Source organism: Lactuca serriola, chromosome 1, assembly GCF_051521515.1.
Source record: "Lactuca serriola cultivar US96UC23 chromosome 1, Lser_US96UC23_V15, whole genome shotgun sequence".
Classification (NCBI taxonomy): domain Eukaryota; kingdom Viridiplantae; phylum Streptophyta; class Magnoliopsida; order Asterales; family Asteraceae; genus Lactuca; species Lactuca serriola.
Genome location: NC_136408.1, coordinates 157,559,481 through 157,576,193, shown reverse-complemented (window position 1 = coordinate 157,576,193; position 16,713 = coordinate 157,559,481). Strand labels below are relative to the sequence as shown.

Sequence of the window (16,713 nt, the reverse complement as noted above, 5' to 3'; positions counted from 1 at the left end):
AAAGAAGATGGCTTTAAGGGTACATAACTGAAACTGTTTACTTGCTTTTCTTTTTTGGGATAAGGGCACTGTTTCTATTTCATGCATTAACCTATTTTGGCAAATGGTTTGTGTTGTATTGTATGTATGGTGACAGGTAATAGCTGAAAGCTTGTCAGAAGAAGAGATTGCAGGTTTGAGGGAAATGTTCAAGTCAATGGATACAAAGATTCGAGACCTTATGGATGCAGTAAGATTAGTATTTAATCACTCAATAAAGAAAGTTATAGAAATAGCCATTTATTTGTTTATTATAAGCATATTCTACTTTTATCATAGGCTGATGTGGACAACAGTGGCACAATAGATTATGGGGAATTTGTAAAAGTTTATTATGTCCTTTCGGTTTCATCTTACTTGCAAAAGTTTCTTCAATTCATGAACTTCTCCCAATTGTATATTTTCAGGTGTGAAGGTGGTGATGCAAGCAAGTAAACAAATTGTATGAAACTTTTAAACAATTTTAGATTGTGTAGTATGTTTTGGTAAACAATTGTATAAATATTCAAATGTTTTGATATTGTATGATAGTTTAATGTTTTGTGGTTAAATTTTGTGTTTTTGCTTTTATATGTTTGAGAAAACTGGAAAAATGAACATAAAACAGGAGCTGAATGTGAATTTTGTACAACATCTATGGGGACGACATGTTGTTGCTATAGGTCTAGCTATGGGGACGACATTTCGTTGCTATAGGTCTAGCTATGGTGACGACATGTCGTCTCTATAGGTCCAACAATAGGAACGACAACTGTGAACGAACAACGACGATTTCTCATCTTTAAAGCTACATATGGCGACGATATCTATAGCGATGACAAAAGCTGTCTATTGCGACGGGGGCTATAGCGACAAAGGCATATAGGGACGACTTGTCCTCACAGCCATCTATAGGGACGACTTTCTAACCTATAGAGACGACAAATGTCGTCCCTATAGGCCCCGTTTCTTGTAGTGTATAAAAATTTCTAGCTCCGCCACTACACCCCGGTGGTCTGTGGTGGGTCGTGGTTGTGGCCTTACGTGCTCCGGACAACGATTTTAAACGGCCAATGAGTTCATTTCTTGCCTTAAATCTCGTTTGACCTCCTTTCTGCTTCCCAACGGCTATTTTCCATTTACTTATCTTCTTCAATATTTACCTATAAATACTACCACTCATCTTCTTATTTTTCGTACATTTCTTCTCCCTTTCGTCATCATATATTTTTGTTGTTTGATCCTTTAAAAACCATGCCTCCCAAAAATAAGAAATGGTCAGAAGAGGAAGAAGAGAAATTAGCACAAACATGGGTGACAGTTTCGCAAAAAGACAGTGGTCAAACTTCTGGTTCTTTTTGGAGAAACGTTGAAAGTGTTTTCCATGGTTTAATGGGTTGTGCAATTCGAAATGTTGATGAAATATGCTCGAAATGGTGCGATATGAAGGCCAAATGTTCTGAGTTCAATGGAATCTACAACTTTGTTATAAACAACATACACGAAGCCGATATCAATCCGGTTAATGTGGGCATGGAGCAATATGAGAACACAAATCATAAACGTTTTGGACACGTCAAAGCTTGGCAAAAGTTGAAGAATTTCCCAAAATGGAATAACCTTGCTTAAACACACAAATTAGAAGTTTGGTATTTTTAGGTTTTTAATTTTTAATGTTATTTTTATTTTTTTTTATTTTAATTAATATAATTTTTATTTTTCACGTTATTTTTATTTTTTATTTTAATTAATGTAGTTTTTATTGAATGTAATTTGGTATTTTAAATTAATGAAAAACTAGTATTTAAAAAAAAATTATATGATTTTTATGTATTTTTATTTAAATTTAATTTAAAAAAAATGAGGTGGAGTTGTGTGTTTAGCGGTAGGTATCCTATGGTTAGTTGCGGGGAGTGTGGTAATGATGTGCCATCCACCACTATAGTGGTTAGTGACGGGTGTAACAGATGACCTTAACTTCATTCATTTACAGTGCCACCGAGGCAGCATTTATATTATACATAACATGACTGAACAAGCATTCTAAGGCTATTTTCAACTATCAAGATGAGAAGGGCAAACATGTCTTTTGCTGTTTTGCACATACAAGAAATCCAGAAAAAATCGCACTGCAACACAAAAGTTCACAATGTTTCCATTAGCCAATGCTTTAACCAAATTATAGCATTGTACTTTTTTTTTTTTCTTGCTAACACACTGTATTTTGAAAACTCTACTCAAATATTGCAGTAAAAACGGCCTTGTATTTGGATGACAATGCTATAACGGGGTAGATTTTTCAAAGCACAATGTTGTAATAAAATATGCTATAAAAAACAAATAATTGAAGTACATTGCTATTTCTTGTATTTAACCCTTTTCTTATCTACCTAGTTAATGGGAATAACTTTTAGTCTACAGTCATATGAAAACGAAAAACACATGGAGGATGATAAGGAGTGATTTATTGGGAAAAAAAGTAAAAATGATATACCAGGGACAATTGAAATATCAGCTGTTTGTACTATTGAAGGAGAGTGGCAGTAGGTGTTGCTGACTTACTATTGTTGGATTGCATTTCACTTAATCCTGTTCTAAATATTCCAGTACTATAGATGACTCCCTCCATTGTGAAAACATATTCGAAATAAGTTTGTGACAGTTTGTTTGTGTAATTTACTTATGTAATGAGAAAAGGGTTTAAGGAATATAAAAGTACCTTAAGGACCAACCTCCTGTACATCATACCTTCTTTGAGAGAAAGCTTTGAAGTGCACTTGGTCATCTAATGAAATGAAATAGATCAAAGATTTAACACCAAAACATTATCATTTTGTTATTATCACTTTATCAGCTTTAGATAAAAGGTAATACATAAGAATGACCTCTACCTTTAAAGCGGGCGCCTTCTCCGCAGAACTGATTAAAGTTTAGAAGAAACATATCAATGTAAGGCAACAGAATTCGCCGTTTGCTTAGGATGTATTCTCCTGTTGTTGACTGAAATCCAGTAAGATCTCCACCAATGATGTGATTCCATGACTTGTAATAACCCAACACATCTTCTACTTCTTCTTCTTTTTCTTCTCCATCATCATACACAAAACTCACCCCACACGCTTTTGTAAAATGACATGGTTTCTTACTCGCAGTACTACTAAAGAAGGCACCGCCTACCAACTCCACCACACTAACTGTAATGTGGTCACCAGAGTCCATGTCATTCATCCCAAACATCCAATGGCTTAGAAACATCAAACACTTTCCACCCTCATAAAGTACACTATCAATGTTGTGTTCGTATATCCAGGTGTGTTTCTTAGTTATATTATTAATTATGATCACAGGCAACCTAAGGTACACATCATCTCCGAATCCAAACCTCTCATCTGGAAATGGAGATGTCAATATGTAGCAGAAATTCAATCCTGTGAGGTTGTTAGGAGATGATGGGATGGTAAATGATGTTGATGGCCCTGTGCTTCTATCCATAATCCAATCTGGCATCTCTTCGTGTCCATAAATTATGCTGAATATGCCAAATTCATAATACATCTGCCAAATACAACCAGCTTAACTTATTCACTATTAATTATATGTGCATATATATTCACACTGACAGATAGTTAAGTAGATCCAAACCTGGATTTCAGATTCCTCCGATCCTCCAAAAAAAACGTCAGTTTTCACAAACCTAGCATTAAGGAAGTTTAGCTTACTCCAGCCCAAACTTCGTAATACCTTTTCGGAAACATTTGACATTGGTTGGCTTTTGATCAAGCCTTGAATTTCAAATGACGAAGAAGTTAACATCTTCCAGTTTATTATGAAAATGAGTGGGGACATTTCTGGATCAAATACAACTCTTCGAAGCAAAGGCTTATTAGAATCAAAAGAGAGGTTCATACATGCTAGTGTATGTGGAGGATGCTCAACTGTCGTCAGCATATTACAGTCTTTCATACTAAGTGTCTCAAGCCTAGGAAGGCTTCTAACACAATTAGGCAGGCAAACGATAGGATTTCCATCTAAATATAATTCCTTTAACATGGATAGGCAACTGAAGTCCACGGGAAAGGATTCGGTAGACAAATTATTATTCTTGAGTGACAAGCTTACTAAATATTTCGGTAAAGCCACTGCAAAAAGCTTTAAATCCCTTGGTATAACCTCCTGAATGACGGAGGAAGAGGTTATTGTGTTTATGCCAATGTTGTTAGCCTTGAGCATGCCCAATGAATCCATATCCCTAATCTTGATTTGAGATTCACCTAGATAATAACCATTCAGCAAAAGAGTTTTAACTTTCTTTAGCATGTGTAAACTTCTTGGAAGTTTTTCAAGCTTGTTGCAGTAGCTTAGGTCAATGAGAACAAGTTCGAAACATTGCTCAATTGATTCACAAACATCAAGCAAACCAATGCAACCTCTAAGTATTAACCTCTCAAGTTTCGGGAGGTGGTCAAACCCACCAAGACTATGAAGTTGTTCACAGAAACTTAAATTAAGAATCTTCAATGATCCAAGCAGCCTTTTGTCTTTTGACCACCATCCAGTCAATAGCTGAATTGAAAAAAGTTAAGAGTAGTAATAAATTTTATCACTTCAACATAGAAGAGTAATAAATGGAGATAACTTACCTTTAGCCTCTTATGAAGTCGTTGGGGATAGCTATAACAACTCCCAAATGATTCAATATTGCTATAAGACATGTCAAGAGCAACCAAATTCTCCATCAGTAAGTTTGAAGGTATAGATTTCAATGGGAACCCATGCATACACAACCATCTTAATTCTTTTGGAAAATTCTTGTAAGAGCCAGTTATTTGCACATAATTAAGTTGTAGCAGCATTAGACTATCCATCTTACTCAATGCGTCTGTCTTTAACTCAAGTGATCCATGTAACTTCTCTTTCTCAAGCATTCTCATGTCAAGGGCGAGGCCTAGAACATTTTCCGTACCCTAAAAAGAAAGGGGATGCAAAAATATTTTAAAGTGTTATAGACATGGATATAGAAATTCAAATGCTTTATACAAGTATATATGACCTCTTACCTTTTTTTGTTTCATCACTTTGAATGAGTCCTCGTGACACCATAATCGACTTCTTTCCCATGGCTTATCAGGCGATTCTTCACGTACTACTAGCCTTCCCATTTCTTGAACCAGCCGATGCATCATCAATTCGTTATTCAATCCAATACTAACAAGGCACCTGTTAATAAGATCCGTGATCCCAGATCTTGTGTCTATATCACATGCCTTTAAAATTGTTTCGGCAACATCTCTATCCATTCCAACGAAAAAGCAAGCAATATGCTTAAACAAGTCCTTATGATTTTTGAATGGCAAAGTATCAAAGCTCATTCTCAATACATTATTTATAGGTGAACCATTTTCTTTCTTTAACTCTTCTATGTACCCCTCCCAATAAGCTACGTCTCGATTATGTAGATTTTTGCCTAAAAGTTGAAGAGCCATCGGATGCCCTTCACAGTACTCCACAAGCTTTTCTGACACCTGTTCATAACCTACCTTGGGATCGTTGCACATGAATGCATGATAACACAAAAGTTTTTGTGATTCAGTCTTATATAAGCCTTTAAGCACATGATTTGTATGCTTGGGTTTAACGTTCGTTTTGAATAGCACACAACTCTCTGTCAACCACGCATCCTTTGTTGTGATTATGATTTTGCTTCCTGGATGAAGACCTTTGCTTCCAAGTAATGCATCCAACTGGTCAAGACTATTGATATCATCAAGAACTAGAAACATCTTTTTATAGACTAGTGCATTCTCTATCATGGACGTGTATACCGAAGAATCATGAACATGAATCGGACTTTGTTTTGAAATGCCGTTGTAGAGTTGTTTTTGTAAAGCAAGCAACCCATCAGTTTTTTCACATCTCCTACTAATATCTTCAATAATGTTGTTTGTATCAAATTCATGAGAATATAACCCATAGACATATTTGGCTAAAGATGTCTTCCCAATCCCACCAATACCCAAAATAGTGAGTACATCTGCTGTATGTGAGGATGTATCTTTCAACCATGAAGTGACAAATTTAATAGAATAATCCATCCCAAAAAGTTGAGGTAGATGACTCCTTGAGGATATGTGTAATCTACGGTAGATGTCTGTAACAATTTCTTCAATAAATTCCATCTCTTGCCTGAAACTTGATTTCAATAAGAACAAAAATTACAATCCAAAAAAACTAGCATACCAGATTGGAGATTTAGTTATCCAAACCAAATCATAATTACATCATACTAAGCTATCAGTTAATTAAGTTTTTCACATCAAAATTATATCGTATTTGCAATTTGAACCATATAAGCATCCAACGTGCAAGGTCATAATTTTTATGTAACATAAGACTAGAGCCACCAATGTAATACTAGATTACTTTCATCGGCCACCAAATTTCATGATGTTTCTAAACGACCATCAAATTTAACTATCAATGTGGTTTATCTAAATAAATTAATTATGATAAGATAATAAATGCATAAAAATGTGTGAAAAGTAGCTTGACGTTTAATCTATATGAAATTATTTACGAGATCACATAGTTGAAAACATTAAATTCAACTTTTTACATTTCTTTAATCAGTTAGAATACATAAAAGTAATGCATCTTTTATTGACAATGAAGAAACTAATACATAGAGAGATGATATTGACTATTCATGCGTTAATCAAACAAAACTGAAAGGAATATGAATGCATAGTAAGAAAATGATTACCTGCCATTTAGGTCCATCCCTTTTATATTAGCAACTTCTACAAGTGCTTTAGTCCATCGATCTATTTTTTGAGCCCATTTTCTTCTTTTATTTGCATTTGTCTTTGCCTCCATCATCTGTTTATGCTTAGTCATTGCCTCTCCAAAGCTACTTTCTTGCTTCCTGACATGTGTGGGCTTAACATGATAAAATATGGGGATAACAATATGGTTGGATGTCTTACGTTGCTCAAGGATCAGCACCAATTCATCAAGACACCATGTTGAATTAGCATAATTCTTAGACAAAATGATAACAGAAGCTCTAGATGCTTTAATGGCACTCTCCAATTCTGGTTTCAGATCTTCCCCTGTTTCAATCTCTTCATCATCCAAGAAGGTATTGATATTGGCATCCATGAGAGCTTTATGAAGGTAAGCAGTGAAACTATTACGAGTGTCGAGACCTCTGAAACTTAAAAATACGTCATATCTTTGAGCTTGAGTTGATGAAGAAGGTGAAGATCCTTCTAAAATTTCATGGAGCTCAACCATTATGAGTTATGGGTTGACAACCTTTCGCACTTCCCACGACTTTGTGTATCTCAATAAGTATTGTGTTCTGAAGCGTTTGAATCCCACACTTTCCTCAATTGCGACTCAATCTCAAGATCTCATACCTAAAAACTCTACAAAAAAACCAAATTATTACTAACTTATATAACTTAAGTCTCATCAAAACAATTTAAACCTCGACAATGATATATTCTACATAATTAAAACTTTAAGTGTTTAAATAACAATACATATGCACCTGCAAACTTTTCCATGTGAATTCAATAAATTTCAGAAATAACCAGCATATATACAGCTATGTATTGATATAGTATCATAATAATATTGAGATGAGAATTGTTTAAAAATTTACTCGGTTAATTAAATTGATTAACCTGTTTTTCCAGTTAAGTTCGGTGCAAGAAATTATCGAACCAATGTATTCAATTAAACTAAACCCCTAATACCATTCTAGAAACAACTAAAATATCCATTATTACATCATATGAAAGGAACTGCAGAACATATAGGCAATTTCCAAACTTTCAATAGATATGAACAAACAATTAAAAGATCCAAATATAAGAAAGAATAAGTTTCTTGACATAGTTGTTTATAGATCCCCAATATTAGCAAGAACAATCTTTTCAAATTTGAATTTGTTTATCCATATAATATGAATTTGAACCTAACAAATTACACAACTTCTGAGCTTTTAATCACAAAAGTCTATACGATCCTTCTGGTTCAAAAAGAATCATATGTAGAGAATCAAGTTTGTGAATAATTAATGAAGTACATGATGGCCTCTGTACGATCCTAACCAAAATACAAAACTGAAAAAAGTAACTAAAATAATCAAAATTACAATCCCATTTTGATGAACAAACAAATGATCATGATGTCGTTTATGATTAAAAAGATGTAACTGTCTAACAACATGTGAAACTAACTTGTAAGAATGTGACTTTACCTGACTACAGAACTACGGTGAGGCCTGAAACAGCGAGAATTGCAGAAGATCAAATGGAGACGAGAAGGACGACGAGTGAAAACTGCAGAACCAACGCTGGTAAACGGCAAGTCAACGAGATAGAAAAGGGAGATAGCGAGAGAGGTGAGAGAGAATGTTTTACCTTGCTATGGAGAAGGGCTTTTATGATATTTCCTCTTTTAATTATTCTTTTACAAAAAATGTTATCGTATTTTTATCGCAAGTTACAGAAATGGTCCTTGTGGTTGTTAAAACATTGCAGTTTCTGTCAGAACTTTTTATTTATAAGGGGCCCATTAAGCATGGAGGTTGTTGCGGTTTTTGTCCCCTGCCTATGTGAAATGACTAAAATACCATTTGTGTTATAGTTTTAATGTAACACCCAAGTTTTATACGACTGGTAAATAGAAATATAAAAACGTGTAGATCATTAAAAAAATGAAATAAGAAGTTAACATCTTTCTTAATCAACTTTGGCTTTAGTCAAATTATAAATAATTACTCATTATCTACTTTACTTGAAGTTGATTATTTTATTGTAGTTCTTGTAATCATATTAATCTAGAAGTCCTATGGAAAAATAAGGTAAAAATAAATTTTAGAAATTAAATATTTAGGTGTTTTGAAGTTCTTTCTAGGTATTGAAATTATCAATACTGATATATGGATTGTATGTGTAAAAAAAATGTGCGTTAGAATTATATGAGTATGGACTTGGGTGTAAGCATGTTAACACCGCATAAGCCTATTATCATTGTCGTTAGCAACAAGGGACTTGGTGTGAATGATAGTCTTTTAATGTTTTAACTGGTTATCAAAAGTTAAGTAGGAAAGTCATTTATTTGACATCACTCAGCCAATCTCATTTGTTATCCAAACATTGAGCCAGTTCATGCATGCTTCATGGAAGTCGCATTTAAATTTAGCCACTAGAATACTAAGGTACTTCAAATGTAATCCTATCAATATTAACAAGTCTTTTAGCTTGAGGTTAGCGGCATACATAAATGCTAATGGGGGAATGTGTTAGCATTAGAAGGTCAGTTACAAGTTTATGTTTGGTATGTGGAATTAAAGTCATTAATCTCTTGAAAGAGAAAGAAATAGATCATTTTTTTTGAACGGCATAAGATTAAAAAAAACAAGCCTTAAGGTATAGCAAGAAACTAGCCTAAGACAAAAAAAAATTACAAGTTCATAGGATGTTCGAGCCACGAGTTCCAACTCTAGCAACCTTTTTGTTCCTTGAAAAAACCAATTAAACGAATACAAAACAATGAAATCAACATAGGCGAACCTACGTTGAACTAAAGGGTGTCCATGGACACCCTTTGTTATCTAATTCTCTTTACAGATTATATGGTAAATTTGAAAGGGACACCGGTGGAAATCACAAAATGGACACCTGTGAGTTTGTGAGGCAACATGAAACAATTTAGAAATTTTCTAATATCTCGGGAATTTTTAAATTTAGTAACATATAGCTGTATGAGTAATTAGTGGGGTAATAAAAAAGAAAACTTTTTATGAATACAATCTCTTTAAATCTTACAAATCATGTAGAGTATTAGAAAACAACGCTGAAATGCCGAAGCCCTAAAAAACAAAATGTAACGCCGAATTTTTCAAAACATTTTTTTTTCATTTGAAAACATACTTTCATTCATAAAATAATATTAAACATAATGTATCCACTGTCATCATAGTAAAAACATGTCCCAAAATCACATAAACAAAAACTCCGCGAGTGTGTACAGGTCATGCTGGCGCCTTCCAGCGATCATCACTGGTAGTCTGGTACCTAAAACACATACACAAAACATTGTAAGCATAATTGCTTAGTGAGTTCCCCAAAATACCACATAGACACATATCAGCCACTCGAGGCTGTAACTCTGATGACCCTCTGGTCGAATATCTCTGTAGGACCCTCTTGGTCCCATAACTCTGTGGACCCACTAGTCCTAACTCTATAAACTCTGAATCATGCATATCACATATCACATAGAAAACCACAACACATAAATAGCATACCAGATACACTGTCACATAACTCTGATTACCACTCTAGGTAATGTATAGTGAGAAGATTCACCTCGGGAATCTCGGTAAAATCTCGAACTCAGAAATACTGGCCTAGCCTCCGCCTAGTCACAATAATAAATTACACTAAATAAATGTCTCTCCACCAACTTGGATATTCTCTCATAAAAATCCCTAGAAGGGTAAAAGACCATTCTACCCCTCTACAGGCCCAAAGGCCCACTTGTTGACAAACCCTAGAAGTCAACTGTCTATTTTGACCAGACTCATCGAGTGCATACGATGACTCGGCGAGTCCCATCGTCCCCACAGACTCTTCCCTTTCTAAGCCTCACTCGACTCACTAAGTCACCCCTCAACTCACCGGGTTACCACTGGAGTCTGACCCCAGGGCCACCCGGTCCGACTCGTCGAGTCTACATATGGACTCGGCAATTTTCCTCCATGGAATCGCTCAAACAACCAACTAAGGTCAGATCTACTTAACCAAATCATAGATCTAACCTTTAAACACTTGAAAGTCACGTAAAGGTGCAACCTTTACGTGCATGCAACCCATATCAAGCCTCAAATAGAGAAATAACACTAGAAATGGCAACCTAGTCTCCAACTGCTTATTTGCTTGCAAAAAGATGGGAAATAATGACTCTAGGGACCTCTCATGGTCCAGATCTGATGTCATAATTCCAAAGAGGACCTCATACTCACTAGATCTCATAAAATTATGAGGGAAAAACCCTAAAACTATGAAATCTACCATATGAACGTGTAGCACCTGGTTCCTGGTACGTAAAATTTATCTAAGTATTTTACATTTATGGCCTTGGACTCGGCGAGTTGTAGGCCCGACTCGCCGAGTGGAGACGGGTTTGGGAGCACGTTAAGTTGGCGACTCGGTGAGTCCCCGCTGTCTAATGAAACCCTAAATTTCAAGGGTTTTCACCCTATTTAAACCAACCTTATGCACCCCAACCTCGCCCCTTTCACCCTCAGAGCTCCCAACATCGTTCAAACCCTTATTCCTTGTGAGATTGAAGTGCTTTGGTGTGTTTCTTGAAGATTTAGAGAAGAAAGAATAGTAGATCAAGAAGAGAAGAAGGAGGCCAGGCATCCTTTTGTTATCTCAGTGATTTCCTTGAGGTATAACTCAGTTTCCTCCCTGTTTTCATGCTTATAGTCCCTTATAGCTCCATTAAAGTCCTCTTTGAGCCATTTCCAAGCTTGATCACGAATTAGGGTTTGAAATAAGTTGATTAACCCTTAGATCTAGGATTGATTTAGCTCCAGGAGCTCAAATCTATTGCCTTTATGGAGCCATATTGCATGAAAGCCCTAGATCTACTCTTTCAGTGCATTTTGAGCCCTAAAACCGTCATTGGTGTTTATTTACACGTAAAGTTGGAAACTTTACGTGTTAATCAGGCCCTAGAAACCCAGATCTATGTATGGCATGAGCTAGATTCGAGCAAAATCGAGTATATAGTGTTTGCATGCGAAGGACTCGGCGAGTCGTTCATCGGACTCGGCGAGTCGAGTCGCGAGTCCCCGAGTTCTCCCCCTTTTCGTGTTTGCGGAGTGGAGTAGTGATTCATGGGGTGTGACTCAGTGATTCGGAAGCCATACTCACCCATGAAGAAACTCGGCGAGTCAAAGACCTGACTCGGCGAGTCCAAGGCAATCTTCTTTCCTCAAGAACAGACTCAGCTAGTTGTTCATACAACTCGGCGAGTCTCAGCATAGAGGGTTCTTCGGATGAAGACGAACTCGACGAGTTGTTCATACAACTCGGCGAGTAGGATGAAGGACGTTTGGACATCAGTTTAGAAGGAAAAATCGTCGAGTCGATGCCAAACTCGACGAGTAGAGATTAGACTATGGTCAGACAAAGGGATAGGGACTCGGCGAGTTGGCAGGACAACTCGGCGAGTCGGTTCAACTGGAAGTTGACTTTGACTTTGACTCTTGGTTTAGTTAGGGGTAAATGGTCATTTTACCCTGAGGTCGATTAGCAGCATTTGACTGAGTGTTTTGTGGGGATTATAGTCGGAGGATTTCCGGGGCAGCAGCAGCAGGAGACAGTCAGTTCCCACGCAGATCAACAGCTACTTTGAGGTGAGTTACCTTCCAGTAGCGGTGGGTCTACGGCCACAATGACGGCCTACCAGTAGGATTGTATGATAGATGTTTGTCTCTGTGATATTCATCTAGGTTTGCTACTACCTGTGATATGTTATTGTGCTAGTATGATATGATGCTATGTGCTAGTGATAGTAAGGGGGAGATAGTCCCCCAGAACACCGGTCGATAGGGCCGAAGGGGCGGTCATGCCCAGCCATTATAGATAGTTTATGAGATTTATGTGTTATGTGGTAGTAGTAGGGGTGAAATAGTCCCCAGTATCCGGTCGAGAGGATCGAAGGGGAGACCATCACCCATATATTCTAGTTAGTATCCGGTCGAGAGGACCGAATAGGAGGCAAGCTCCTAGATATATTGATCAGTATCCGGTCGAGAGGACCGAAGGGGAGGCCAGCTCCCATATATACTAGACAGTATCCGGTCGAGAGGACGAAGGGGTAGGTCGGGCACCCAGATATGCCTGACAATATTTGTATGTTATGTGATTGTATGGTATGTGGTATGTTGGGGGAACTCACTAAGCTTCGTGCCTACAGTTTTCAGTTTTGATTTCAGGTAACTCTTCTTCGAAGGGGAAGGAGCTGGCGCGGTAGCGGCCCATCACACACACGCTTTGTATTCCGCACTATGAGATCCTCCTGGGAATTTGTACTCTGACTTTATTATGTTTTTATGAAATGTTTTTCAAGACATGCAATAACTTTTATGAAATGATATGATCAGTGAACGTTTTATTTTCTAAGGTTCGCTAAGAATCTGTTTTAAAAATGAAATTTTTGGCTCGTATTTTTGGGATGTTACAAGTTGGTATCAGAGCCCTGGTTTGAGGGATTCAGACACACCTTCGGGGGTGTTTGAACTCAAATCGAGGGATTAAAAGATTTTGAAAAATAAAATGTTTTCTAAAAGGCTAGGTAAAGGGATTTAAGAAAGAACAAAGTGTGTGATGTGCACGACCGACCAAGCTCAAGTAAGTATTCGCCAAAGTACCCATACAAGCTTATGTTATGTTTATCAGTTTCAGTAGAACAGCATGCTAGAATAGGACAAAGGATCTAGGAGTGATGCCTTATATGCCTGCTTTATGTGCTTCAGTGTATGAAAAGCTGCATGCTAGAATTGAGTAGACAGCAGTAGGATAGTCTGTTTAAGTTATGCCTGATAGTACGAGTTTAGCATTGTATGCTAGTTCAGTTTCTCTCTACGAGGATAGAGTTGCTTGAGATTGTTTCCTTTTGTCCAAATGTTTTTTGCTTTGTGCTATGTGGGCTTTCAGCGGTGGGAGTTAGTTGTTAGGTGAATACGTTAAAGTCACATGTGATCAGGGTTGAATAATCTCAGAGTGTTGGATTTGACCCTATTGCGTAGCTCTTGTTTGAGTCCTAACCATTGTAGGGATGAGTCCCTTACTTGAAGGATTATCCGAGCCTCATCGCATGTGATTGTATTCAGGTAATAGCTAATTGGCATCACGAAGAGACCTTCAGCAGCTGAGGACTAGGTTGGGAGGAGTCAGAGGTTTCCTAGGGTAAGCCAAGGATAAGAGTCGCAGAGATTAGCGGTAGTGAAAGGGATCTGGTGGAGTCAAGGCAGTCCTTGGAGAAGGTATGGATAGATGTGGAAGGTAGTATGGGCCCGTACTACTGAAAGCAGAGGATCTGTACCCGAACCGAGGAAGGCCAAGATAAGACCAGGGAACTTGTAGTAGGTGTGATCCCTCCAGAGGTATCAGTATCACTAATGGTTATTATTTTTGTATTTGAGAATGGTGGTACTACGCTCGAGGCCAGCAGTTGGCAGGAGAGGGATCGGGTTCGGGATCAAGTTCTGAGCCAGTAGATGAGGGGCTGTGCGAGTTCATCGCGTCAGAGATCACTAGAGGCATCCTTGAGTCGACCCCCATTATCTTCGGGTCCATCAAGGAAGGGATATTGGAGATGATGGAGGATCGCCTCAGAGCATTCAGGAGCGACATGGCATCTGGCCAGTCGGGATCTCGCACACTGTCCTTCAAGGGCTTCCGGGGCAGTGGTGCGCCGGATTTTCACGGGGCAAAGGACCCCATAGCTGCCAGGCGATGGATTGTCGACATTGAGTCTGCACAGTTGACTAGCTTCTGCCCTGAGGGGTCGAAGGTGAGATATGTAGCAGGATATTTGAGAGATCGAGCTAGGGATTGGTAGGAGTCCGTTTGTGACTCGTTGGGAGCCTCGGTTGTCGAGGATATGACCTGGTCGGACTTCGTGACCAGGTTCAGGGCAGAGTTTGCGCCGACGGTTGAGCTTCAGCAGCTGGCTAGGGAGTTCCTAGATATGAGACAGACGACGGAGACTGTGGCGGAGATCACCGCCAAGTTCCGGGAGAGGCCGTTGCTAGTGCCCCAGTACGCGGGTGACGAGGATATGAGGAGGACCCGCTATCATGACATGCTACGAGCTGATATTCTGGAGCATGTCAGTTTTTCAGCTTGCCCTACCCTGGACTCTATGATTGCCAGGGAAAGGGAGAGGGAGATAGACCTGGAGCACATCTGGAAGAAGAAGTCGGAGGAGGGGCATGTTATGGGGGCTTTAGGGAAGAAGCCCAAGGGACCAGATGCGGGGCCGAAAGGCCAACAGGGGCGGGGTCGCTACAGGAAATGCGGCAAGGCGCACGAGGGAACGTGCAAGTTGGGATTGTCAGGCTGCTACAAGTGCAGCAAGCTAGGGCACTTCAGCAGGGATTGTACCGCCCCTGCACCTGTGATTCAGACATTGGAGTTGCTGTGTTTCCACTGCAACCAGAGGGGCCACAAGAAGGCCAATTGCCCCCAGTTGACAGCATCAGCGCTGGTTAAGGTGCCGGCTCTAGCTACCCTGCGGATTACAGATGGCCGGCAGGGCAAGGCAGAGGCTCTGGTGGTGAGGATCCGGGCGTTTCAGCTGACTATAGAGGAGGCTCGCGCCGCACCCGACGTGGTGACGGGTATGATTCTTTCCATCTATCTTATGTTTTTATGATGTTATGATATTGATATGTGCTCTGTGTATATGCGTTAGGATCGTTCCATGTGAACGGTATCCCTGTTCATGTGTTGTTTGACTTGGGTGCCACCCGATCATTTGTTTCCCTTGCGCTTAGCAAGAGGTTTACTGAGTCTTCGGGCATGTTGGATTGCCCTTTAGAGGTAGAGATTACCAATGACCGATCGGTGCGAGCATCGGCAGCATTCAGGGATTGTGTCCTAAGGGTATTTGAGGAGCGCTATTTGGTGGATTTGGTTCCCATCCCTTTGCGGGGGAACAAGGTGATTATAGGCATGGATTGGTTGAGCCCTTATGGGGAGATGATATATTGCGCACAACAGTTAGTGCGGATCAGGACCCCAAGTGGGGGAGAGTTAGTGATCCACGGCGAGAGGCCACAGCGTGGACCTACAGTATGTTCAACAGCGAGAGCTAGGCGCTACCTTCAATAGGGTTGCGCGGGATATGTCGCGTATATTATGGATACCCGGGAGACGGGTAAGGCGACGGTGAGCAAGGTTCCAGTGGTGCGAGACTACACTGATGTGTTCCCGGAGGAGCTTCCTGGAATACCTCCGGAGCGTCAGGTAGAGTTCAGGATCGACCTAGTTCCTGGTGCGGCTCCGATAGCCAAGGCATCGTATCGGTTGGCTCCTCCCGAGATGCAGGAGTTGTCTACGCAGCTACAGGAGCTGCTAGATAAGGGATTTATTCGACCGAGCAGTTAACCCTGGGGAGCCCCGATCCTGTTTGTGAAGAAGAAGGATGGGTCGCATCGGATGTGTATAGATTACCGGGAGCTGAATAAGGTGACGGTGAAGAACCGTTACCCACTCCCGAGGATTGATGACCTCTTTGACCAGTTACAGGGAGCATCTTGGTTCTCCAAGATCGATTTGCGTTCAGGCTATCATCAGATGAGGGTTAGAGAGGAGGATGTACAGAAGACCGCGTTTCGGACGTGTTATGGCCATTATGAGTTCGTGGTGATGCCGTTTGGGCTCACCAATGCTCCTGCAACATTCATGGACCTCATGAACCGCGTGTGTTGTGACAACTCGATATTTCAACTCTTTGTAATGACCTAAAAGGTCAAGTATTGTAACCACTTTTGAGTAATAAAATATACTTTCATAATAAAATGTACAAATAGTTCTATTTAAATTCCTTCCATGTTTAAATGTCTTTAAACCATGATCGTACGTAAAAAGAACGCCCAAA

The 16,713-nt window shown here is 39.3% G+C and overlaps 1 protein-coding gene across 4 annotated transcripts; it reads right to left on the bottom strand.

Annotated features, from left to right (window-relative positions):
* Nucleotides 1-1,970: 1,970 nt before the first annotated feature.
* Nucleotides 1,971-8,444, bottom strand: LOC145100593 (disease resistance protein RUN1-like). Of its 4 annotated transcripts, none has more exons than XM_079037803.1 (8): nt 8,285-8,444; nt 6,779-7,445; nt 5,076-6,207; nt 4,659-4,982; nt 3,661-4,581; nt 2,910-3,573; nt 2,738-2,803; nt 1,971-2,147 (listed from the first exon to the last, which is right to left on the bottom strand). In XM_079037803.1, exons 2-7 carry the CDS (start codon nt 7,309-7,311, stop codon nt 2,739-2,741), a joined length of 3,639 nt encoding a protein of 1,212 aa, XP_078893929.1. In that variant the 5' UTR covers nt 7,312-7,445; nt 8,285-8,444; the 3' UTR covers nt 1,971-2,147; nt 2,738. The 4 variants fall into 4 exon arrangements, with proteins under 4 accessions (XP_078893929.1, XP_078893946.1, XP_078893935.1 ...); XM_079037820.1 differs by having other exon boundaries at nt 5,076-6,201; XM_079037809.1 differs by having other exon boundaries at nt 6,779-7,436.
* Between the last annotated feature and the right edge of the window lie 8,269 nt (nt 8,445-16,713).